The 26,416-nt window shown below is 43.2% G+C and overlaps 1 protein-coding gene across 1 annotated transcript in view; it reads left to right on the forward strand.

The window, feature by feature from the left end:
• LOC113990074 (c-Maf inducing protein) overlaps positions 1–20,439 on the forward strand; it is a 130,733-nt gene extending 110,294 nt beyond the window's left edge. The window contains exons 11-21 of the mRNA XM_027725158.2: positions 5,971–6,036; positions 7,106–7,132; positions 7,596–7,644; positions 9,098–9,205; positions 11,749–11,865; positions 13,291–13,431; positions 14,356–14,403; positions 15,137–15,283; positions 16,748–16,853; positions 17,954–18,024; positions 20,305–20,439. Of these exons, the coding sequence (XP_027580959.1) occupies positions 5,971–6,036; positions 7,106–7,132; positions 7,596–7,644; positions 9,098–9,205; positions 11,749–11,865; positions 13,291–13,431; positions 14,356–14,403; positions 15,137–15,283; positions 16,748–16,853; positions 17,954–18,024; positions 20,305–20,358 (934 nt within the window). The 3' untranslated portion in view covers positions 20,359–20,439. The remainder of the gene's footprint in view (positions 1–5,970; positions 6,037–7,105; positions 7,133–7,595; positions 7,645–9,097; positions 9,206–11,748; positions 11,866–13,290; positions 13,432–14,355; positions 14,404–15,136; positions 15,284–16,747; positions 16,854–17,953; positions 18,025–20,304) is intronic.
• Positions 20,440–26,416: the final 5,977 nt, after the last annotated feature.

The following is a 26,416-nucleotide window of genomic DNA, read 5'->3' on the forward strand; positions in this document are numbered from 1 at the left end:
CTTATCTGTAAAATATATTAAAGATTTTTAATGTTGTTTTTTAAATGCTGAAACCAGTGATGGAAAAGCATTGTAGAAGGGCTTGTAGTTATTACAAAAGTACATGCTGTTATGATGCTGATTCCTTTCATGCTCAAACTTTTCTTGAACAAAGGCTTTCTGTTGCACAAAATACTATTGCTGTACTTTGAGAATCTGAGAATATGAACAAAGAGTTGAAGAGCATGCCAGTAGGAAGAAAACATTAATTATAAAACAACTGCTATCCAGGAGGTGAGCTCTCAGCAGGCAGTCACTAAAATAATGTTCTTATTAATAACAGTGGTAAGCCAAACATAAATAAGTTGCTTAGCATTGAGTTTGATTGTTCTTTTAGGTGTCTGACTCAGTATCATCATCAAAACAAGAGAGTCACCAGCAATGCTATCTTTTTTACATAATTAACTTAGGGCAGCAGGCAGTAGATCATTTAGGCAGATTTTAATTATTGAAACTCTAGCAAATAAGAATTCTCAACAGTAGCTTCAGCAGAGCACATTTTATTGTTCACCTGATTCCTACATATACTTACTTTTTTGGGAAAAAACTCACTTCTAACCTTGATAAAAATGTTATTTAATAATCACTGTAATACCTCACTTTTTGCACAGAAGGCTAAAAGAGCACTTGGAAAGTTCATCTGTGGGGCTTTTATAGCACCCAGAACATCTTTGACCCTCTTTCTAATGTAGTTGAGTAACAAAACACAACTATTGCATACTACAGGAAAACAGAAAATCATGATTTTAGAGATGTTGGCAGATGACCCAAAGTCTGGGCAGATGTTAAGGCAGACAGTCTCTAGTGGAACATGATATTTTTGTCCTGCACTCAAAAGTGGATCAAACTTCTGTGTCAATATTCTCTAACACAGTCTGGACTCTGACAGTGTTACTGATGCCAGTCAGTGCCTCCTGAATGCTACGAGTCTTAAACTGGTGCATAGAAAATGCACTAAATTAATTGAAAACTTTCTGTTCATCACATTAAATCAGAGGCTCTGAGAACAACTCAGTGTTGCCCAGCTCTTACTTGCATTTTAATGTCTCCATGACTTAGGGAACGTCTTGTACAGCCAAACTTGAGCTTGAACAGCACAACTGTGGTTAGAGGAGGTTGTGGTAGAAGGACCTCTTGTCCTCTTCCTTGGTCTGGATGACTTCAAAATCTGTGTTTCACCAGAAGGATCCCGCTGGCAGCACCCAGAGTTGGGCGGGGGGACACTTAAACTCCTTTAGTGAAATCTGGATCAACAAATAGCAAACTAAACTGGCTGTGAGAACAGACCCCTCTTGGGGAAGCTGTGATGGTGTTGTATCCTAAGCTGTTACCCTTTGTCTGTGTAATTTTTTGTTTCCATGGCTGCCTGTAGTGACAAGGGTCCTTCCAGATGTCCAGACGCTTGTACCCCTGTCTGGGGCCAGTGTGACCAGGGCAGTGTCACCTCCTTTGGGTAACCTTGTGTTGCTGTTTCCTGATGCTTTCATGCCAACTGTGAGCAGTGGAGCCCGTTTCTGTTCTTAGCAGCCAGGGCAGGACCTTTCTAGGGTATTTCAGTGGTGCTAAATTTTCTTCTTTTGGAAAAACCGCAAGCCCAGCTCAAAAGAGGGCTGAACATGAAAAGGTACCTCACTGTTTTGTAGATAGCAGGTTTGTGCCTTATGTGATGGAGGGTCTGATGGGGCTTTTTCTCAGCCTGCCCTGCAGCCCTGAGCTAAACCTTGTGTCACACAATTCAGGGAGTTGGACCTAGAGCCAGGGAAAGAAGGGATCAGGAACATGACGAGGGGGTTTGATCATCTTGTCTGACATCGGAGGTCATCTAAAAGATTTTTAAGCTGCTCAGTCTGGAGAACAAGCTGCTTCCAAGTAATTGCTCTTGTCTCTTCATTGTCCTCCCAAAACTGAGGACTTGGGGCTTGTGCTCTCTCAGAGATAAGAGCAACAGCTTTCCAAACACAGGCACCCACTGGAGCTTCCCCTGCCTGCTCTGCATTCCCCAATAGGTCAGTGGCATGCTCTGAATATCCCAAGTGGATTCTCTTATGTCATGTTTATCGGGGTTGCCCTGGGCTGCTAGTATGTTTTGGATTGTTTGTGCTGCACATGACATATGGGCAGGTTTTCATTTTGGTGAAAGGTGATCCCGGGGAAGGAAAATGTATTATGTTGGCAGGCCAAGAGCGACGATGGCCCGGAGGCAAAGTCACTGCAGTCGGGGATTATTTAATTAATATGGTTGTTCTATGCTTTGGCCAATCCCCTAGAAAACGTGTGCAGCAGCAGGTGATGGCTCTGAGGAGCTGTCACAGCCTGGCTTCCTGACCCCCAGCCCTCCACACACTTCCAGGAACCCGTAGGTCGGGCTGCAGCTTGGCTGCTGTGCTGCTCACCTAAAATTGCAAATCCTGCAAAAAAAAACAGAGCCAGGGAGTCTTTCTGCCCCTTTCCTTTTATAAGGTTGGTCCTGGGATTTGAGCTGTGTGATGAGCGTGAGTGTTGAGCCCAGCACCCTTTGAAGAGCTCCAAAGGGAGTTTGTCACAGGTGCTCTCCCTGGAGCTCTGTGTTCCCTCCTCCTCCTGTTCTGGCCTCTTTGTCTGGCTCATTGCAGTGGTTGTTAACTGCAGCCAGAGATAATCCATCTCCCTTTCTTTCCCTGCTTCAAACACTTCTGTCTTGTGTTACAGCTTTGAATGGACTGGGAAAAAAAAAAGAAAGGAAAAGAAAAAAGCAACTGTCTGAAATGAAAGATGAGTGAAGATGAGATGAGCACAGACAGAAGGAAAATGTTTTTGAAAAGGGAATAGGTGGGAGGAGGAGAAACACCGTAGGCTTTTAATAAGTAGTTTAGTTTTATTCTCGTGCTATGTTTGTTTCATGTTTCCTAGCTCAGGCTGAAGGGATTACAGGCTGTGCAGATTTTATGTTCAGGTCCCACTCATGTGACCAAATTTTATATATTTCATTGGAAATGGTTGTCTTTCTTTCTTCTCCTCCTAGGGAAGCAGGCTATGGTTTATTTTCACTGCCCTCTCACAGACCTGGGGAGCCTCTGCAAATGGAGGCTCCCCAGCTTCAGAAGTCAGAGTGATACTGTCCAATTCTGCTGCAGTTTCACTTGATCTTAGTCTGTTACAAAACATCTCTTTTCTTACTCTTGCAATTTCCTTTGAAGATCAGCCATGAAAAATTGATTGGTTCATATTATTACTAATCACAGCTCTCCAGATTGCAAAAGAAGGAACTTCAGTGGTGTAACACTGAACCTGAGATGCCACAGGAGCTGAGCCTCCAAGTGGGTCTCAGCTTTTAAGCTTCTGTTGGGGAAGATCTGTAGGTGCTGTATCTCGTGGGATGTGAAGCACCTTTAACACCTTTGAATTTCCTGACTCAGCTTTTTGACTTCCAAGTCTCACGTGCTCGAAAATCTGCATTTGAAGTTGTTTGCATGTACCGATAAAAATGTGTCATTTTTAGAGTAAAATCATCTAGGACTTTCCAGAGGGTGTGTATATTTAAATTTAAAAAAAAAGTCTGTGCTTCATTCTCACACCTAACAAACATAGTGAAACCCAGGCTGTGTGGGTCAGAGACCTCTGGCAGTTCTCATGGCTGCAGCTCTACACGTGTTGCATCAACTGTCTCCTACAGAGACCTGGTAGGTAAACAAGAGACATTCAGCTGAACCTGAATACAGGTCAGAGTTCTGTGTCGCTGACCTTTTGTGTCTGTAGGTCAGAAACAACAAATAGTCATGTAGAGAGCCCTAATTAATCAAAGCTTTATTGAAAGAACCCACAGAGCTCATCTTAGAGATGCTGTGTCAGAGGTTTCCTTGCCTTATTTCAGTTTCTGTGACAAGCTCCATCATCCGGTGTTTCATGTTATTCACTTTACACTGGCTAAGTGGAAAAACAACCCCTGTAACAAAGTCCTGCTTCATGTCTTGCTGTTCTGAGACACTAAAAAATTGATCATCTTCCTTATTTGTTCAGTGTCTAAGCAGGTAAGGGACTTTTTGTCTCTGGAAAGAACCTTAGGAATGGGTGATCACAAAGTCCTTTCCCTGCAACTGACTCACACTGACTTTAGATTTGTTTAACCCTTGTCCCAGAGTTGCTCCTAATTTATACCCAAGAACAGAATTTTTGATGGAGGAGAAAATTAGGCTCATTGGCTTCTAGTGCAACTGGCATGGGCATGAGGTTTTCTTCTGTTTTTTAATATGTTGCACTACTTTCAGATCACAGTGGGTTGGTTACTTGCGTGAGATACTATACATTTTTGTAACCTGAACTCATACTGCTCTTGAGCAAGTGGTAACTGCTTCCTTGGTTGATTTTTACATCATGATCCTCCCTTCAAGTAAAAATTTTTTGCACGTTGCTTCTTAAGAATCCCCTACTCATGCATGTACATTTTCTTTGTGTCCATGAACACGTCTTTGTGGACTGTCCCTATCGCGTGTGTTACTAGTTTATGGAAATTTCTGGGTTATGTGGTTCAAAAGATGGATGAGACTTTTGGAAATGCATCCATCTTCAATTTCTCTGGGCTAGAACTTTCTCTTTGCAAAATTGCATTCTTTTGGAATGGTTCCTGTGCATATGTTGTCTGTCTCTAATGCTATCAGTAGATACTGTCCATTTGAGAACATTACACTTCGTTCCTTCCTAAAGACACACCATATTTTTGTGCCAAGTTTCCAGTAAGCTGCAGCCAATAATCTGTTTTTTAACACTGAAATCTGAAAGGTAGCAGCAGTAAGAGGAGGTGGTAGGCTCTTGAACATTGCCTCTACAAACATCTCAAGGTGTTCTACCCCATATGAGATTTACTTCTGTGTGTACTCGTGGCTGCTGATGGGAGTGAGGGTGGCCTGGCTGGCAGTGCCAAGAGCTGGGCCTTGACTGTGGATTCTGTGCCCTGTTTTGGTGCTGACTTGCCAAATTCTCTTACTTTCTATGTCTTTCACTTCATCTGTCATACAGTGATTGTGCCCTTTGTGGAGTGCCTTGGTTCAGCAGTTCATCAGTGTTAATTAGCCACTAGATGTTTGGGATCATTGGAAGGGTAGGGGTGGCAGTGTGCAAGTGCTGTTCCTACATGAGGAGCCTTCCCCAGGTGTGGTCAAGCAGCTGGAATTTGGCAACAGGTTGGGATGATGTGCTGCCAGATTAGTTTGCCTTGACCGGTGCATGCTGTAAAGCAAAATATACTTTATATCCTGGTTCACATGAGCATCCCCTTATGGATGGCTCCTTGTAGGACTGTTCTGTGTGTTGAGAGCAGAGATGAAAACCAGGTGCATCAGCTGAGAGCTGATGTGGTGCTGACACAGCAGAGAGGAGGTACTTACTGGGTGCACTGGGCTGAGCTCTCTGCTGTGGTTGTCCTCATTTGTCCTCTTCCACTCAATAATTCTGACAGTGCTTCCTTCTCTAGTCTCTCACCTCTTAAGCCAAAGACTTTGTACTGTTTGAATTGACCCATTCCTTTCTGCCAAGGTCAGAAATGGATTGAGGGGTATCTTTGTTTTTACAAATGGGTTTATGTCTTATAGCAAATAAAAATTCCAATTACATGCAGAGCAGAGCTGTAAATAGCAATGGCCTGGTAATTGCTGTACCAACTTAGATGAAAGTATTACTTAGTGATTAAATGTCAACAGGTTTCATAAACAGCAAATGTCTTTAAGTTGACATAAAGAAGGCCTCTCTGGAGGTCACTGTAAATACCAGATTTATTGTGCCTCAGTGGAGAATGTGCTGCAAATGGAAAGGGAAATGTCACTGTAGATCTTTAGAGTGTTTCAGTAAAACAGAAAGGTTGTTAGTGCCTGCAGTAAAAAGCTTTTAACTCCTTGAACTAACTGTTGTCAAACCATATTTAAAACCTGGTAACCTATTAATAAAACGTTCATTTTTCAGGTCAGACTATGATGACTGGAGACCAGCCTTGGCCAGCTTGCTTCAACCTATCCCATTTCCCAAAGAGTGAGTTTGCACTGGCTTAATATTTACCGGATTATTCTTTTTACTGTTGTTTTATGGTGAAATGGAACATCAAGTAAAAACTGATGGTGATAGGAGCTTTGTGCCTCTAGTATTGATTTAGAAACTAGAGCTGATTTTGGCTGATGCAGAGGGACGTGAAGACCTCCCCGTCTTCAACTTCCTTCCCCATTTCTCTAAGAAATAGAAATATGGTTAACTAGAGACAGGCAGACAGGAAAGGAAGGAAAGCTGGTGAGGAGGAGAGCAAAGTGAGAGATTTAGTGGAGGAGGATGCTTTACTGGCGTCACAGAGACTCATATCATTTGTATTTTGCGTTAAATGAAGAAGTTACCCTACGGATCAGCCAGGCTCCCTCGGAAACCTATTAATGAGCAGTAGTGTTCATGAAATGCAGACCTCCACGGACAGAAATTACAACCCGTAATTGTACAATTTGCTGGCTTATCACATCCCCTAACGACCTGGTGTCTTGAATCAGAGAGGTCTAATCCTCCACGCCAGGTTACCTGGGCTACAGTGAGAGCCTGGAGATAGGCAACAGAGACAGCATTACCTAAGTCCCACGTGAGTCCTGGGGGAGATGTAAACCATACCATGATGCAAGGCACTGCACAAAATCACCATTAATTGCTTTACTGATGTTAATTAGCTGTGACCATACCCTAATTGCATTGCAATTAAAGAATTCACCTGGCTCTTGGAGGTAGCCAAAACTCTGTTTGTAATTATATAGCTATATTGTAAGTCTTTTGCTCCCTTTCTTCTGACCCAAAGCTCCCATTGACGTTACTCAGAGCCTTGTCTAAGACAGACTCAGGAAAAGCTAGAAGATTTGTTCCAAGTAATTTTCCCCCCCCTAGGTTGATGAAAGAGGCTTTATCTGATTTTTTTAAAAGATTTTTTTTTTTGTCTTGTATGCTGCAGTTGCTTAGCAAATCCTTTTATTATCTGGAAAGAGCTGAAAAGTGGTTGTTTGGTTTTTTGGGCTTTTTTTCCCTCCCTTCTCCCAGATCCTCATACTCTTCTGTTTTCTGTTTTAAATTTCAGGGCTCTTGCACATGAGAAATTCACAAAGTAAGTCCGTGGGGCTCGTTTGTTGTACTGAAGGGGGCAAATTACTTAAAATACTTGTACTGGTTAATAATAGCAGTGATGCATTATTCAGTATTGTGTCTCTAATGTTTTTTATGTGTGAGGGGCTGTAAGCATGTTCAGTTAGCAATAAGAAGCTTTCTTTGTAATTTACTGTGCTAGCAGGAGTTTAAGGACTAAAGCCACTGGGTGCTGATAGAATTTACAAATGAGTTTGTCAGTGCACATCTCTGAAACCTTTTCTGGCCTATTGTGAATAGACACTGTCCTTGGTAATCACTTTTTAGACGTCATATTTCCTTCCTGCGGAAGGAGTTCAACTTGTTTCTCTCTAAAGTGCATGAATATATAATGTTTAAAGTGTAAATCAAGAGAAATATGACACTTGTGTGAATGCTGCAACCAGCCACTGCTTATTCTTGTCCTTCTTACTCTTTTTTTTCAGAGAGCTGAAATATGTGATTCAGAGATTTGCAGAAGACCCGAGGCAAGAAGTGAGTTTGTTGGCAGTTTACACAGAGTATTAATTGGAGGGATTGCAAGTGTACTTGTTCAGATCTCTGCTTAAGTAGTTTGTTTCAAAACATGGTGTGGTTTTGCTCTGCTTAAGTCTCTTAAGGAGTAATGACCACTGAGGACATCCACTGTTAAGGGTTTCTGGCCTTATGTGTAAGCATGTGTTGTCACCTCCTGTCTGGCATCAGTTGATGTCCTTGTTCTGCAGTGTCCTGTAGCCAGAAAGATTTTCCCACTCTCTGGAATCTCTCAGAGCTTTTCATCTTTTGTACAAAAAAAGTGAAGCAGAATCCCTGGATCCATACAGCCTACAAAATGGCAGGTTCCATTTAGCTGTGTTTCAGCCACACTGTGTGAAATGACCCTAATTCTCGTGAATTGGCAGGAGAAAGGGGGTGGGAGGTGTGTTACTGGGGTGAGTGTGTCCTGGTGGCTGCTGCTTCAGAGCTGCACTCGTAGCTTGTTCAACATCATCAGCTTTGGCTGAGTCAGAGGGAACCTCTCATCCACAATAATCCTTGCTTTTGACATAAAGGAAACAAAGCTCCCTCAAACTGTGGGTGAGGCTGTATCATCATCATTGCCCAGAACTCCTGGTTTTCATGATTTTACCCCTTGTCAAATAAAACCTTCTTGTCCTAGAATGGCACCAGAATTTCATCTGTCACTCGTGTTGCATCCCTAAAGGAAAGAGCATAGACTTTACCTCCCCCAACACAGACCTCAAAAATTGAAATGGAACATCTGTGTCTTCAAGAATAGGAAAAAAAAAGGAAAAAGAAAAGCTTAATTATGACTCTTCTATTAAACTGTGGGACTAAATATAGTAATCTTTACAGTGAGACAAATTTAGACTAATGGTTGCTCACTGGTGCCAGTTCTTCAGTGCAACTTCTGTGTTACGTATCCCTGTTGAGTTTTCCCTGTGGACCTCCTTCACCCTGACTCTGGTCAAATTTTATTAGAGCAGGAGTAATAAGAATTTTTAATGATTGGAATGAGCAAACCATCAGCTCCTGCATTTGGTATGCAGCTCACATCAGATGTGTAGACACACATGCTGGGAGGACGTGGGGAAATGGCAGAAGCTCAGAAATTTGTGGGGGTTTTTTGGTTGGGTTTTTTTTTTGGTGGTGGTTTTTTTCCCAAGTGGAAGGAGCTGTTCTAAATTAAAGCCGGTTTGTGTTTGATTTGTGTAAAGGGAATGAAAAAGGCCAAGCATTTAGTGATGATACAGCTTCCCTCCTTGTTTATACTGAAAAAATGGGTTCTGTGAGTGGAGACAGGCCTGCAGCTCTGTAGGTTGGGATATTAACCACAAAATTTCCAGCAGTCCCTGGTCTTGCAGTTACCTCTTTCAGCCCAGTGTGGGAGACACTGGTGATTATTGGCAGGAATTTTAACCTTCCCAATGTCTTCACTTTTTGGCAGGTCCACTCCTGTTTGCTGAGTGTGCGGGCTGGCAAAGATGGCTGGTTCCAGCTCTACAGCCCTGGAGGGGTGGCCTGTGATGATGATGGAGAGCTGTTTGCCAGTATGGTACGTGTCTGCAATAATGTGAGTTTAGAAACCTCCTTTCAGTAAGTAGTTAATGCCTACTTGGCAGTAACAAGATTTATTTGTCTTTGTAAAAAAAAAAAAAAAAATTATCAAAATCATGGTTCTGTAAACCATGAGCATTCACCAGGAAATCTGGATCTTTCTATCACCACATCCATTGACCTCCCTTGCAGTCACAGTTTGTTTAGCACGTTATTATTCTCCTTTTGGCCCTTGGCATGTTTTCTCACTGATAGTGTAATGCACAAACCGTGCCTGTGCATATGTATGTATTTTCGTATTGATAAATATGTGTGTTTGTGTGTCTGTATAAAAAACTCCCTCAGAGAACATGGAATACTGGGAGACAGGGGAGACAGGCTGTTCTGTACATGCAAATCTATAGTTTTCATATATAGACTACCCTGGAATTTAAAAGCAGTAACATAGACTTAACCAAAAAGATAGATAGATAGATAGACAGACAGATGGAAAAAAGATGTATCAGTGACTCTGCTCAATTACATTGGTGTGGGGAGGTGTAATTAGAAACCAGTATTCCATTTCCAGCAGTTATTTCTTTTGTGACTCTGAGAAGGACTAGACAGAAAATAACAGGTTTTAATCAGTGATGTGATTTAAGCACTGTCTTCCTGTGCAACCTGGGTCAGGTCACGTAGGTCTCGCTCTGTATTAATTCTCCATATAGCAAGTAAGATGGAAATGATATTACTGCCTTTCCCTGGTAAGGGGAAAAACATTTGGTGCAGTTGGCTGTTGGGTACACAGTGAAGTGACTTTCAGGGAGAGCTACACTTCTGTACATCTCCCACATGCTGAACATTTTGGGACATAAAGAACATGCATGTCTGTCTGTACTCTTAAATTCAGATGGATCAGATACCTTTGAAACAGATAATGAACAAAGACTGTTCACAAAAGGCTTCATCCCTCTTCACTGTTTATATGTCTTTTATCTTCTGAAAAGAAAATTTCTTCAGAACTGTATAATTTCTCCTGAGAGCTGGTTCGGTTCAAGAAATTTATGAGCATCAGGAGATGGTGTGCATGAGAAAGCACAATGCTAACACACATTAATATGCAGTACACTGTGCCCTTTGCAAGGATGTTGATAAATACTTAAAGAGCTGCTAACGACTAACCATAAGTTTGAAAAACATCCTGTTCTGAGATGCACCCAATGTTACATTAGTGTGAGTGTCAGTATTTTTCTGTTGATCAAAAAAACCTCTAAAAAAGCTTAACGAAAACTGCATGAAATTAAATCCATTTTGACTTAAAGATTAATGTTTGTAAAGGCCACCTGAGCTGATGGATGCTTAAGAAAAAAAGATTTTCTGTATCTCTGAAGACCTTGCTGGTAATGAAGCCATGAGGGAGCACAATTGTGTTCATGATTCACATAGAATTGACCTCAACATGGCATGGTTGTGACACTTTCAGCAGTATTGAACATAGCCCAGGCAATGCCATGAACCAGGGGGACCACAGGACGAATTTATAGGGTCATTGTAGAGTGTTGCTGATGCTGAGTCTGCATAGTGGAGCTCTTCCTCCCCAAGCCATTGGAAAATACGAATTCTGGCACAGTGCTCTCCAGCAAATGGGGAATCAGCCATCTGGGCTATGAAATAAGACTCAGCTAGGAACCCAAAATTCTTTTCATCTAATTTCTAGGGCTTTTAAATGGGGAGTAATATGGCCAAACCTCTTTTGTGAGAGGAGACTTTGATTTGATTTGTACAAGTGGCTTTGCATTTCTGCCAGAGGTGTTACTGTGTGATGTCACATGATACTTTCTGGAGCTCAGAGAGAGTCTGCAGGACACCTTTGTTAACTAGTGGACTCGAAGGAGTCTTACTCGGGGTGTTCTTGGCATTGCTTTCCTTTTGGGGAAAACTGAGCAAAAGAGACAACAAGATAATGACTCAAGCACACGAAAGCACATGAAGTCACCTCTGACTTCGGGCTCAGGACTGCTGGATTTTCTTAAAGCAGTCCTTCCTTTCCCAGTCATCCTGCACAGGTGATTTTGTCCGTCACCACCCCTTAACCAAGGCCAGCAGATTGCCAGCACCACTGCCTTTTACCCAGACACAAACCCCTTGCTCACCAGCTGGCATTTCCAGGGAAACCAAACCGCAAACAGATGCGAAAGCAAAATCTCCGGTGGTTCCCCTGGGGCTGGTTCATCATGTTACTGGGAATGGGGGCAATTGCACAGCTGCTCTGGTGTTTCCTGGGAAGCCTATATCAGGCCTGTGGGCTGTCAGCTGAGCTCCCTTGTGGAGAAAAACTTCCCACTCCCTCAGATCTCACTAGGCATCACCTTCCTCAGAAAGCCACTTCCGTTCAGCAATAAGGCTGTTGAGAGTCTGCAACCATTAACTGTAATGAGGGCCTCTGTTCCTTTTGGTTTGTTGCAAATACTTAATGTTTTTTGACTGCATAACAATGTCCCTTCAGAGGTATATGTGTTTTTTGAGCTAGCACCCCTAATTTTACCTCTCTTTCTCAAATAGGTTCATATTTTAATGGGATCCTGCTATAAAACAAAGAAGTTCCTGCTTTCACTGGCTGAAAATAAATTAGGACCTTGCATGCTACTGGCTTTGAGGGGTAACCAGACAATGGTAGAGGTAAGCCCTAAACATTTGTGGTCATACAGGTTTATGAGCAGTGTTCAGATTTGGCCTCACGCTGCCTTTCCCAGCAGAGTTGGGGTTTGTGCTGTGTCAAACCACCAGCATTTTGCAGTTGTGTTTCTCACAATTAAGTGGAACAGAATATTGTTGTTCTGCAGATATGAATGTGAATTACATGAAGTTTTGTTGCAAGAATTTTTGGAGAAAGAAATTGTTTTCTGTAATGCAGCTGGAGAGGTTAAGATGGGAAATAAATGACCATGATGGTATTGGCTGGGGTGAGGGATCAGAATTCACAACCACGAGGCTTTTCCATGACAAAATGCTTGATGCTTGTCTTGCCACCTGCAAAATGAGCAGTGCACAGGAAGTACATTTACAAAACCTTATTTGCTTACATCAATATGCATTTTTGTGCTTATGATTGGTCATTATTATTGCACTAATAGTTTATATGTATTTTTGGGGGTTTCTTAAGAGAGGTTTCTTGATAAATATCATATTTTAAGTGGAAGTAGAGGGTGGATAAATAGGTGGAAGGCGTTACAAATTTTCATTGACTTAGATCTGTCCATGCTAATTCAATCCAGTAAATTAAGGAGAATGCTGCATGCATTTGAATATAATATTGCTGCATTTTTTTTCATTAAAAATAATTGAAATTGTGGAGGGAATAAGAGATTTGCATTTTAATTGCAATGGCATGATACATAGCTGAAAAGGAAAGGCAGCATGGAGGGGCAGCTTGTGTCCTAAGTCTGGAATCAGCCTCTGAGGTCTGACTTGTTCCTGGCAGCCCCTTTCCCAGGGGTGAGTCAGGTGTGTTCCCAGTGAGCTGGAGGGTGTCCTGGCCCCAGCAGTGAGCTTCCACCATCATCCTCTCTCAGAGCCTCTCAGGCTTTTCCCATCCTGCCTCATGGACTGGATACACCTCACACGTGTTCTGCTTGCACAGAAACCTCAGCACTTAGGGACAGAAAATCCGGCACTTAAGGAGCTGCTTGGCTCTGCTGCTGGAGTGTAATGTCCCAGCTCTGCCAATCCACAGCCTGTCCAGTGTACCTGGGAAATACTGGATCGATTGTACCTGTTCTGAAGAGAGCTGTGGCATGGAGCCATCTTCCAGGTCTGAGGCAAAGTAATTGCACCTCTCAGTCAGAAGGAATGAGCACTAATGGAAGACAGGATAGGCAGGCTGACTTTTAGAGATTACACTTCATTCTTTATGAACAAAAAATTGGTTTCTTGTCTTGGAAGGTCAGTAAATGTTGCTACAATCCTCTAATCTAACCTACATAATGCATGCTCTGAAAACTTAGCCAGGAATTTAAACTGCCATGCCCAGTGTAATTAGGACATTTGAAAGATATGGAATGTAAGCCCTGCAGTGGCCACTCTTCTTCTGCTCTGCTTTGCTAGATTTTGTGTTTGATGCTGGAATACAACATCATTGATAACAACGACACCCAGCTCCAGATCATCTCCACCCTGGAAAGCACAGACGTGGGAAAGAGAATGTATGAACAGCTGTGTGAGAGGCAGAGGGAGCTGAAGGAGCTGGTATGTCCCCTGCACACGGTATTGCCATAGCACGGTGGGGTCTGCGCCCTCCAGAAATGGAGCTTCAAAAGAAAGACAAGCAGGGTGTGAAATTCCCAGTTAACAACAGGATGGGAGCAGTGCTAGGAGGATTTTACTGTGAATATGTATACTGTGTGGTATTTAGTGATGTGACTAATCCCATACTATGTTTATGAATGATATTCAATAACCTGCTTAGGATCCGTGTGAAAGAATAAAGGTGAAACCCTGCTGTCTCAAGATCTTACAAGTCAGCTTGTCAAATTCTGCCACCTTTTGACATATGAGTAGCAAATATTTCTAGTGCTGGCCAGCATTTCTGAATGCTCTGACATTCGCAGCAGTTCACTAAGATGGTCTTTAGTTCTCAGAGCTAGAGCCTATAGAAAAAGTTTTTTTCCTGGTTTTAAAGACAGGATCTACAGATTGAAACCAGATCTGCTCTCATTAGCACTTTTTTACCTATGCAAACAGCCCTGCACAACCTTCCTCTTCCTTCTTTCACATTTATATTTGTCTTTAACCTCTGCTCCCAGCCTGAAAAGTAGATGCTTTTTTTGAAGTCAAGCAAACGATTTCATCAGCTGCACAGTCTCAACCCCTTTGCTCTCCTAGTCCAGCATTTTAAAGCTGTTTCCTTTAAAGTGAAAGTAGCTAAATACTGGCAGGCTGGAGCAGGCAAATGGCATGAGAAGACCCACTTAGCTGTGGTTAGTGAGTGTCCCCTGGGTAGCAACAGGCACACTCAGAAAAAAATCTGTCAGTGCAGAAAAAACAGGGATGAGGTGGCAGGAAGCTTTGAAATCAGAGCAGGGTTTGTTCTAGTGAAGAGCTTGCTGTGCTTCCGTGGGTCTGAAATGTAGAATGGCAACTTGTTTGACCAAAATATCTTCTCTTTTACAGCAAAGAAAAGGTGGCCCCACAAGGTTAACACTGCCATCCAAGTCCACGGTAAGTTAATCATGTCAATAGAAAAACAAGCTTTGTCTTTCCATATTTAAACACTTGATTTATGTTTGCCATGTGGCACAGTGGTTTGGGGCAGTTGAGTGGGGAGCCATTCCGCTTGCTCTGTCAACACAACTGGAGTTTACACAAGTAAGGGCACATTTCTCCTCTTGGGCCTGTGCAGCAGTTTCCAACCCCAGCACAAGCATCAGACTGTCAGGTTTATACTGCTGTGCAGATTTGGAACGGTAGATTTGGGGACAGAATTTTGCGTTAAAAAGGCAGCAGTTCTGGATCTCAGACGTGGAAGTGTCAAAAGAGACCCAGCAGTGTTGCAGTTAAGCCTGGTGAAAACCCAGACTAACTTCACTGAGGCCAGGTAACGGTCCTGAACGCAGTTGGGATCTGGACCTTGTGGTTGAATCTTCATGAAGTTTAAAGACCCAACTTCAGCATTTGTCCCGGCACTGAAGCCTTCGTGTCTCATAAGGATACACACGCAAAGAACATTTTCGTCCTAATGTTTGGACAAATTTTTCCCAGGGTGTGTGAAGCAACGCTGCCACAAGAGCCCAGCTGCTTGCCAAACAAACAGAAACTTCTCTGTGTGGTTCTCTGTTACTGTAAACAAGTGGAGTAATTGTGCAACTCCTGCTGGTTACCAGTATCGGTGACACGGACGGTTACGGGCTGGGGAGTCCGTGATCCTGATTATCAATCCGTTGCCTCCTTTCAGGATGCAGACCTGGCCCGCTTGCTAAGCTCGGGATCTTTTGGGAATCTGGAAAACCTCAGCCTGGCCTTCACCAACGTGACGAGTGCTTGTGCTGAGCACCTCATTAAACTGCCTTCGCTCAAGCAGCTGAACCTGTGGTCGACTCAGGTAAGTGCTTTGCAGTCTGAGACTCAGAGCAGGAACCAGCGCTGACTAATTCTGAAATTTCACATTACGTCAGCACAGGAAGAGTGTGTGAAGAGGTTTGCTTAGATGACTTTGTCCTCATGCTATTTTTATGAGGCCTTCCTGTGGCCTAGCCTATCTGGGCGGCTGATTTTGCCTTTTTTTTTTTTCCTAATTTAATTTTTATATTTTATTTTATTTTTAATTATAAAAGGGTTGCTGCTATCTTGAGTTGAATGGTCCAGTTGGGCATTGTTGCTGCTGTGTACTGTACCTGTGCTGTTCATCTGAGAAGTGCTTATGTTTTCATGCATTTAGGACAAAAACATGATGCTGTGCATCTCATCTGGTCAAGGAAAGCACAGAGTCTTGTGCAGTTTAGGCAGTGAATTGCTTTGAATGCTGATCAACCTGACAGCAACAAAAAGAAACTCAACTAATGAATAAGTAGAAGGAAAATGTTATTTTGTAAGCAAAAAGAGACCAATTTAACTGAATAAATTATTCAGCTGTTAATCGAAAGAAGTTTTAAAATTAAATTTTTCTTCTATGTTTTGCCCCTGCTTTTGGTCTCTGAGGTTCTGCACTGAATAGGTTTTCCCCATTTTCTGTTAGCAACTATTTGTTCCCTGAAAATATGATTATTCTCAGTGCAACTACAAAAAGCAGCATTTTTTTAACCCAAATGTCACGTAAATATTTTGTTTCGTGTTCCTAAATACTTTCTATCCCAGAAATTTCCTTTTTTTTTTGTATGGGGAGTACAAACTAGAAACTGATTCCTTGCTTTTTTTGACTCTTTTTTTTAATCTCCTTCAGATTTGTCTTAACAATATAACTTTTGAATTTGAAAATTTTGATGCTTCTTGCTCAAAATGAGTTTGATTTCACTGGACAAAGATTTTATGTGTGTGTGTGGGGTTATTAAAAAAGAAAAAAAAAGGGTTTAGATTCCATTTTATTTTGCGATATCCTGGTTTCCATTAATCTTAGAATTTAGAAACAGCAGAAACCAAGTGGGTCAATAGAACAATTACCAATCAATAGTACATTGTTCTGGAGACCAAAATAGCTAATTAATACCACTTGCATTGTGCTTTTTCTGTGTGATGTGGTTGGGAACTGGCTGAGGCTGCCGCAACCATCGTGTATAGCCTGGGTGGGAGCCCACTCCTACAAAGTCCGGGCTTCAAAGGCACCATTCTAATTAAGTGATGGGCTGTGGTTAAGTGTGCACAAGTCACTTAATTTCTCTGTTCCCCGCCTGCAAAACAGGGATAAAACTATTTGCTTTCCCTCCTGTCATTTGCGATTGTGGTGAACGAGCAGAGCGCAGCTTTGAGGGCTCGTCTGCAAACGCTGTTTCCACGTGCCCTGTTTGCACTGAGGGCCCTGCACAAGGTGTCGGTGCATTGTTTGAAACACAACTCTGCTTGTGCCCCACAGTTTGGAGACGCGGGGCTGCGGCTCCTGTCCGAGCACCTCACGATGCTGCAGGTGCTCAACCTGTGCGAGACGCCGGTGACGGACGCGGGGCTGCTGGCGCTGAGCTGTGAGTGACCACAGCGGGCTGTGTGGGAAGGTCGTGTGGGTTCTGAGGGATTCATGCAGGTTCACACAGAAGGCTGAACTTTTGGCTGCCACAGCGATGCTTCCGTAGGGATTTTAGGACAGGCCTTGGTTGTGGTTGGGTTTAAACTTCCCTCCCTCCTGCCCACACACGTGGCCGTTCAGGTGTGGGCAGGGGAAGGGGGATGGTGACCTGATGGCACTTGATGGCCTCGTGTGGGCTTTGTTAGCCTGGACCATACTCTGGCTCTTGCCTCTGCCTTTACTGATGTCACCTGCCTCCCTCTCACATGGTGACCTGTTGCTCTGGGACCTCCCAGCTTTCTTCCTGCACCCTCCCATGGGCATCCCCTCTGGGTGGGACCTGACCTTGTGGTGCAGGAGGGGAAGATTGCAAAGCCATGTGGCAGCTTATCAGTCAGTTTAGCAGCTGTGCACTTTCTGGCATTTTTTGTTCCTTCTTTTCTGGGGAGGTGAAACTCTCCCTAATCTTAGGTTAAACACAGCAAGGCAGAGGGAGGCATTCACGATTCCCTGAGCGCTGAAACCTGCTCGATGTGCCAGAATGAAACCCTCTCCTTCATCCAGCAGTGTATTATAAACCTTGCTGTTGGGTTTGCAGGGCTACTTTCATAGGCTTGATCCTATGCAGACGTGCCAGACAGGCCGGTAGTTTTGGCTCATCTTAGGAAACTATTCTGCTAAGAACTGGAGCCTAAAATGAGTATGAGGGGAGGAGAGGGAGCACTGCTAGATCAGCATGGCCCCTGTGAGCACCACGCAGAGCACTGAGAATGGGCACTGTTCAGAATAATGTGCAGGAAAGTGATTATGAGAAGTTGACTGAACTCCTTTGAAGTCAGTGGACTTAAGCATACGCTTAATGGCCTGTCCTAAATAGGGACTTTTTCCTGGATGAGGGCCCAAACAGCTGTTTATCCATTTGTACTTCTATATTTTACACTATTCAGCATTTTCCTGAGAGTGCTCACATACATCTTGTTTATGCTTTGGCCTACTGTAAGTTGATTATTTTAAGAAAATGCAGAATGATCATAAATAACTGTCTGTTTTTTCTTTTAGCCATGAAGAGCCTGTGTAGTTTAAATATGAACAGCACCAAACTTTCAGCAGATACCTATGAAGATCTCAAGGTACTTGTGAATTGCATCCACTAAAGATGAGAAGTAGATTTAGCATGTGCATGATGGTGGTGATACCTAGTGCAGAGAGAACTGGCCCCATGGAGTGGGTGGAAAGTTATCCAAAGAGGGTGAAGTGGATTATTTTGGGGAGAAAATGACTGAAAACAGCATTGGGAGGTTGCTAGCTTTGATGGACACAGGAAACATTTAGTATACTGAATGGAGAAGTATGAGATAGAATCAGAAACTGAATCTTTTTGCCAATGCTCTCAACAGTAAAGGTTTTGTCAGTAAAAGTTTCATAAATAGGAGCATATCGATGTTTCTGATGAAGGATACAGAAACAGGTAAAATCTAGTGCACACCATGTCCTGTAATGTTAACAGGACCAGAAGCAACATGGCTGAAGTGTTACAGAGCTTTGTATTGGAATGCAAAGGGAGAATTAAAATCGTTGAGTAGGGTGCAGGTTTATCTTGACGTCTCCAGGACTGGAATGGGCTTTAAGCAGAAATGCCTGCACAAATGCCCAGTTCCCAAATGTGACATATAAGATGTCTGGTGTTGCTGTGAATTCACGTTTTGTCAAAATGGTGTAAAGAACTAGAATGTAGGTGTGGGAGGGGAACGGCCCCAGGTGGTTTCAGACAAAACCTTCCTGAGATATGTCAGCTTTCATGACTTCGTGTGGACTTTGCCTTCACTCTGGTGTTATGTGAGTTGCATCTCCCAAAATCTTACCTTAGAAACCCAAACACTCAAGATGAAACTTGGCATTAGGTTGTCTTCTATGTTGAAACCTTGGATTGGGGCAGGTTTGCTCAAAAGGTCACAATCTTGGGTTGAGTTTCTAACTTGAGGCAAGCCCTGAAACTGCTCTGCTTTCAAAATCCACTGCAAACTTCTCTCTTTGGTTCTGGCTCCCCCAGGGACTCAGTTGCAATCCTGCTAGCATGGATTTTTCAAGATCAAGTTTTCAAAACTGGTGTCACAATTGTATATGCAAAGAAGTCGTCCTTGGAATCAACAGCTGGCTTGCAGATGGGTTCACACAATGGAGCTTGTATCAGGCCCCAGGCATTTACAGACAATCAAGGTCAATGCTGATTTTGGCCCAGGGCTCTGAAATCACATCTATTGAAAGGCTCTCTCAGTCCCACCCTGCTTTTGAGCCCCTTTGCCACTAAGTTCTTACTGAAACTCATATTTTCCTAACCAGTTCCCTCTGCTCTGGTATTGCATTAACAGTCCTTAGCAGCAACACAAGAAAGTGACTTGCCAGGGCAAACAGCAAAACTGGCTGTGAGCAGGGTCCCGATGGCTGCAGAGAATTCAAAAAGCTGAGAAAACACGCAGGCGTCACTTTTTCCCCTTTCACCTCTTCCACTGAGATTTATCTTGGTGGCCATTTTTTAGTGCTCTGTTCAAGAGAGGGTAATAGTTTCTCTCCCTGGGGCACATGGTTGTAGGTCTTTTGAGAACAGCTCAGACTTCAAAGAATGTATTTTTGATACAAATCTTTCCTTCTTCTCTGCTTGGTCTGCGAGAGCATTTGGGGCACAAGCCAGTGATGACATTTCCTCTCGGCTCCATCCCCCACCCCACTAAACACACTTGCACACACACACAGACACCCACATATGTACCAGGCAGGCTGAACCAGACAATAAATAAACACCCACTACTGAAGTCATTATTGCCTAACTGAAAAATTATTTGCTGGCAGTGTCTGTAGGATTATGACTAGCTCTTATCAAAATATGCGTGCACATAAATCAAGGAGTGAGGTAATAATGACTCCTAGAAACTTCCAAGTCCTCAATTATGCCCTAGCCTAATTAAACGTGTTTATTTGTTTTGAGAGAATTAGCCATGCAATTATGGTCAGAGAGCACGGAAACGGGATCGACAAGTAGGAACAGCACAAACAGCCGATCCCCGTCTGCCTCGCGCGGGGTAATTCAGGAACGACACGGAAGTTACGGAAGGGAGACCGCAAAGACACTAAAAAGATGCTAAACTCTCCAACTTTTTTTAGTACATGAAGGGAGAAATCAAGCAGTGCCTTAGTGTGGAGGCTGAGGGAGGAACATGTGGCTGTGCGCTCGATTTGAGTCCACTGCCTTCTCGGCGGGAGTTTGACAAACACATTTTCCTAAGCATTTGTATAAAAAATGATGATCAGGGTCTGATCTGGACCCGATTGCCGGTACAGATTTCACAGGGACTTTTTACCCGATTCCTGAACACGTGTCATTAATCCTGACCTTTTCCTCCCTTCCCACACAGGCTAAACTACCCAACCTGAAAGAGGTGGACGTCCGCTACACCGAAGCGTGGTGAACTCTCCCTGCCTCCGACTCTTCTCTTTTGCTTCTCGTGAGAAGGAAAAGATTTTTAAAACAAACAGAGAAAAAAAAAAAACAAACACAAACCGGAAAATAACTTTTGGCTAATACCTGTAGAGCAGTGAGTCCGGGGACTTGGTGGCAGGAGTTGTGGTTGTGGGGTAGCGGAGTGGCGTTGTGTGTGTCGGGGGGACGGGGCAAGCCTGGACCCCGCTGGATTCTTTCAGCTTTGTGATTTCAGAATCAACGTAATTTAAATTGAAAAGGAAGCAAACAAACAAACAAAAAAAGGACTTTGTAGCAGCAAGAGGATTATAAAGAGGAAAAAAAAAACACCTTTGTGGATTTTATTTGCCTTTGTGTTTTATGCCGTGTGGAGAAAAAAAAAATATATTCATTTGTCATTATTTACCTGGGTTTCCTTGGCTGGGACCCAGCCAGCCAGAACTCCTCTTTCACCAGTTTTGCTCCAGAAAATCAAACTTACAAAAATCTCAAGAGAAGAAAACCAAAACCAATATGATTTTCACTTCCCCCCGTGTCCTTGCAGTTGTTATGCAAAGTAATTTTGTTGTACATAAGATTTACATAATGCACCTATTTAAGAAAATGGTTCACAAATAACAGGTCTGGGACCTGTCTTTTATTTATGAATTGTTAATTCTTTTACCCTTTTTTTGCGTTTAGTACTGTATAAACTAGTTTGCTGTCTTGTTGTTATTATTTTTTTTAAGGAAACGTCCTCCTTGAAGAATTGCCTTTTAGTAATGCAGACTGTATTATACTCCCTCTCTGTCAACATTCATCGCGTTGTCTTTTTGATTTCAAAATGCCTCAAACGTTATCAAATAGGAAGGAAAATATCAAAGGGGGGGGTTGGTCGTTGGGGGAGGGGATACAGGGATTAATAAAAGTCACATTTCCTTCCGAAGTCTGAAAACTTTCTTTAGTCTTTTAAACCACGTCAGGTTTAAACGCGGGAGACGGGGACAAGCCGTCGTTCATTTTGCCAATGGGGTGTTCGCAAAACTGTAGATTTTACAAGTTGCCTCCGTTGTTTTCTGTTTACGTCCGATATTTCAAAAAGAGAAAAAAAAAGTTCTCCCTCCACTTCGTGCATCAGCTTTTTCTGGTTTTGTTTTTTTTTTTTTTTTTTTTTTTTTTTTTTTCCCCTCCCCTCCCTCCCTCACCTGTTCTGTGCACGCATTGTTCTGCATGTTCCTCTGGGGACTCTGAGGAAATCGCGGTGTTGCTGATCCGATAGCCCTGACCTGTCTGTAAATGTGACTGCTACATTTTTCAAATTCCACAGTTGCTTAGAAGATGATTTTTTAAAAATTGTGGTTTCTTTTATAACTATGCTGTTGACTTTTTTTTTTTCATAATGAGCCTTCATTGTACAGAGCTGCTTATTTAAAAAAAAAAAACAAAAACAAAAACAAAACAAAAAGAAGTTTTTCCTCTGTTTAACACCTTTATTTTATTCTTCAGCACCTCGAGGTTTCACATACAGCCAATGTAATTTTTTATATATAAATATATATATATATTTAATCTTATTCAATGGAAGCCAAGCTTTTGTTCAGGTTTTTTTGTTGTTGGTTTTTTTTTTTTTTTTAAGTTTGTTGCTACGTAGACTACCCCATCCCAAATAATGTTGTTTTTCTCTTTTTTCCTTTTTTTTTTTTTTTTTTTAAAATTGAAACAGAAATTGAGTCTTAACTCATGTAGTGTGTCAGGTTTTTTTCCCCCCTTCAAATCCCAAACTGTACGAGGATGCAGTTTGGGAAGAAAGAAGGAAAAAAAAAAAAAAGAAGAAAAAAATATGCCAACATTTTCCTTAGCACTGTTGCTTTTACCAATGGTTTACTACTACTGTTCTGTAGCTGTGTACAAAGAGATGTGAAATAATTTCAGGCAAAAATAAACTGTAAGTGAATATCTTTTAGCTGCGTGCTTTGTGTTTTCTTTGAAGGAGGCTCTGGCCGGATGGTGACGTGGGGATGCTGTGGGAGGTGCAGACACCAGAGCCCTTTGCAGAGCGGGGCTGTTTTCCACCAGTCACCAGGTTTTGAGGTACTATCACCTAGAAGGGATGAGGAGGAGGAGGACAGCTGAGTCTCTGTGTGTCCGATTCTTGCATCCCTCCCCAAGGCTGTTGATCTCTGCACTGTCCCCAGTCCTTCAAAAGCTTAAGGAGTCCTTGCACTGGCCATGGAAGGAGTTGCATTGGTGGGGGGGTTTCTTGCACTGCTTGCCTGATGTAGGCAGTGCTGGAAACACTGGGGCATTTCCAGACTCCAGAGGGGTTCCTTTGTATTAAGGTGCATCTCAGGGCAGCATCCAAGGGGAGGGATGTGCTGTATTTGTGTTCTGCTGTCCCTGATGAAGATCCCTGGTGTGTGATGCCAGCAGGAGATTCAGCTGGAGCTTCACGACTCTGCCTTTGCTGTCTAGATGGTTACTGAACTTCTTTAACCTTCAGACAAGTGGGCCCCACTTGAAACCAATTCCCACAGATGTTCTGAGAGCTGCCTTCATCACTTGTATTCCTATACTCTCATTTTTATCTATATTTCTGTTATATTCTACAAATGAGACTTAAGGACACGGAGAAACACGAGGGTTTTTACTGTGCTTCCAGCCAAGCTAAGAAGTGCTCGCTGGATGGCTCTTGATAAGGCAATAAGCTGTACCTTTATTTTTTTTCTTCAGTGAAACCAGAGAGCTGTAGCTGAGGCTGTCAGGCTTTTTGGGTCTTTTCCCCTTGATCAGTCACTGCTGCCTGTGGGCTGTCCTGCCCTGGCTAATAGCAAGGACTTCACAAAGCCTTTCTGGACCCTGAATAGCCAGAAATATTCCTGTGATGTTGCATGAGGGACTGAGAAATTGCCCAAGGAAGGAGAGTTTTGGGCTATGGTCAGATGAAGGCACGTGTTGGACACAGCTGCTCGTCCTGCTGTGGGCAATGACTCCATCCCTGAGCTCCTGCCTTTGAGGGAACCGGCGACAGCAGTTGGGATCTGCAACCTCAGCTGGATCATCGGCAGTGGGAGAAGCCTGAACGTCCACAGTGCACTGATTCGCCAAGATGCCACATGGGTGACTTGAGCAGGAGATGGATGTGCCCAGGACCTGCCCAGGTCCTGCCTTCTGCAACGGCCTCCAAGAAATTCCTCCTTTGTGCTTCTTCCCTGCTCCCAAACCAGCATAATCTCCCCCCTGCGATGGCAGCTGGCTGAACAAAATCTGAGCAAGCCTGAAGATGATCAATGTGTTGTTCAGTAAAGTGGTACTCGGGGTCTGTCTCACCTGGCACAGGAGTCCTCGCTGTGCTGGAGCAGCTGCCTTTGGTCCCCAGCCTGTGGCAGTTACAGAGCAGTATCGTTAGAATCCTTCAGGATTGCGTCGGACCGAGGATTCTCCCGTCGGTTACAAAAGGTGGGGATTAGACATGCTATAATGGAGTTGCTGTATCTCAGCTTGCACTTGGAAAGGTTTTCCTGAGCTTTTTTTTTGAGAGCACTGGGCCTTGTAGAGGGCTCTGGTGGTTTCCCCTGGATAATGATGCCTTTCTGCCTGTGCCCAGCTGCTGCTCGCCGATAATGGAGCCACTGAAAAGCTGCCTGGTTCCATTTGGGAGGTTATTCCTGCCCATCTTCCCAGGGACTCTGAATGCCAGGGGCTTGTCCAACCTACAGCTTTCGGCTTTCAACCCAAACTAGTGCAGTAGCTCTGATGCAAGTCCAAAAAGCACAAAGGCGCAGCACTGCCGAGTTTCAGGAGCAATTTTCTCATGGCCTCATTAAAACCCTGCAGTTGTCTTACCTTCCTACTGCTGCTTTCACTGCTCACAGCTACGTTTTGAGTTTCAGAAGACCAAACACAGAGATGAATCTCACAAAGTACCAGTTGCCTCCAGTTTCCCAGCTCTGTGGGTATGGCTTGTTTGTCGCTCAAAGAGTAAAGTATGTGCCTGAAATCCTGACAATTCAGATGGATTTGCTTGTAGGGGAGTGCTGAAACAGCTGCTGGCCTGAAGTGTTTTTACCAGGTAAGAGCTTGGTATGTCTTGTTCATATGATCCTTTCACACCAGGTGGAGGCCGAGTTATCCACAAGTCCCATCCATGAGGACCTGAGGCTCTTTTCCCAGCACTGAGGGACCCTATGGGGAGATGTGGCAGATGGTGTCTCAGGGGTGGGTGTGGAGCATCTGGACTGTCCTCAGGGCAGATCTGCAGGTTGCTCAGAGCCCTCCTGAGGTCCGTGGGTGTCCCGATCCCCTCAGGGCTGGCTGTGTGTCCCAGGAGTGGCCAGGCCTTGTCCCGGGGCTGTGACCCACCCTGGTCCCCAGGGCAGGGAGAGGCTCCATCTCTGAGCCTTGGCACTGAGCACAGGAAGTGTCTCTGACAGTCTTCAGTCCTTATCCTTCCCAGAGAACATCAAGCCTCTATTCAGGTAAAGTCCTCTTGGAAACAGAGCGGACTGGACTAGAAATCCCTAAATGCAGTAAGGGAATAAAATAGCAATGAGCTAAGAGCAAAGCAGGGAAATGCCAGCTCCACCCAGGACTGCTGCCTTCTGGAAAACAGCACCAGCTGGGCCTGTTCCCATCTTTGGGATTTCCACTCCCCCGATGGCTGGGAGCTGCAGTACCCTCCTCTCTCATATGTACAAGGATTTTTAATCGGGAGAAGGAGCTCCTTGAAACTTTGTACACATCTACAAGCAGTAGGCAGTAGTGCTGCCATCATTCTCAGGCTAAGGGCAGTGCTGACCTCTCCCAGCCCCTGTAACAACAACCAGCTGTGCCTGTTAGAACACATCACTCAGTTATATTGCTGTGTCTTGAATTTTTAATGATTTTTTCCAACTAAATAGAGTACTCATCTCAAAATACTTGTTTTAAGTGGATGTTACAATACAGGTTTTTTTCCATTTTCTTTTCTATTGACTGGGGAACAGTTTAAATAAATATTTGAGATAAGCCATTTTTATTAGTAACAGATCTTGGAATATCCTTTTTGCCAGTAATATCAAACATGCAGGTGTTTTTCCTGCTAGCCTGATACCTGCTTTTTTTTTATTATTTTTTTTTTAGGTGATTCACTTTCATGCTTTTCACCAACCAGCTAGAACAAGTACTGTAATACATTTGTAATGTTCAAATAGGCTCTATCAGATTTTAAAAATATACATACCCAAACCTCACGGAGATCTGCTGGTCATGGATGAACCTTGTTGATACAGCACTGCTGATGTAAATATGTGTCTTTTTTCTACCTCCATCTACAAAGATTCAAACACAACTCTGTGTAACAGAATATAGTTTGTGTTGAGACCATTAAATTGGTCTCAACACCTCACACTGGTCTCAACACCAGTTTGCTTCTCAGATCTGGCAGTTGATATAGTAACCAGTTTCTTGTTAATTTTTCTTCCAGCTGGGATAGGATATCAAACATTAATCCTTTAATTCTAGTGCAGGATACATTTGAAGCTGATTTGTTCACCGTAGCTAACTGAGATACTTTTAAATCTTAGCAGTCTCTCCCACCCAGAATCTCCCATTTTTACATAAGCCTTTGCTATGAAATCAGTGTCTTTGTATTAAATTACATGAAGTTCTTTTAAAAAGAGAAGTTTGCTTTGAATATGGGATCAGAGACCCACTGACTGTCTCACCGTAATGAAAGTGTTGCTGCTGTCTTTGGTATGCAGTGTACCTCGTTACATTGAAATACAGAAACTTTGGCTTAGGGATGCTTTTCTTTCCATGTTTTACCAATTATGATGACATTAAGGATAACTAATGTTAGTGACTCATTTGCCAGGTGCTTTGAGATCTTGGGGCTAGGTTTGGTTATTTACTGCTGCAGAGAGGCAGAGTGTGATCCTTGAAGGTTGCAAAAGCACATTTATCGGGAACACTTTGAATTTCAGTTTAGACCATAATGTTAGAAACACACAGGTTGTGGTTGATTGTTGTTTATAAAAGAGAAAAAGTATTGTAAACCTGTCTATTAACTGGGATTTTATGTTGCTCTCTGA

The sequence above is a fragment of the Pipra filicauda genome, unplaced genomic scaffold, assembly GCF_003945595.2.
Source record: "Pipra filicauda isolate LSUMZ 115617 unplaced genomic scaffold, ASM394559v2 scaffold203_size1373443_pilon, whole genome shotgun sequence".
Lineage (NCBI taxonomy): Eukaryota > Metazoa > Chordata > Aves > Passeriformes > Pipridae > Pipra > Pipra filicauda.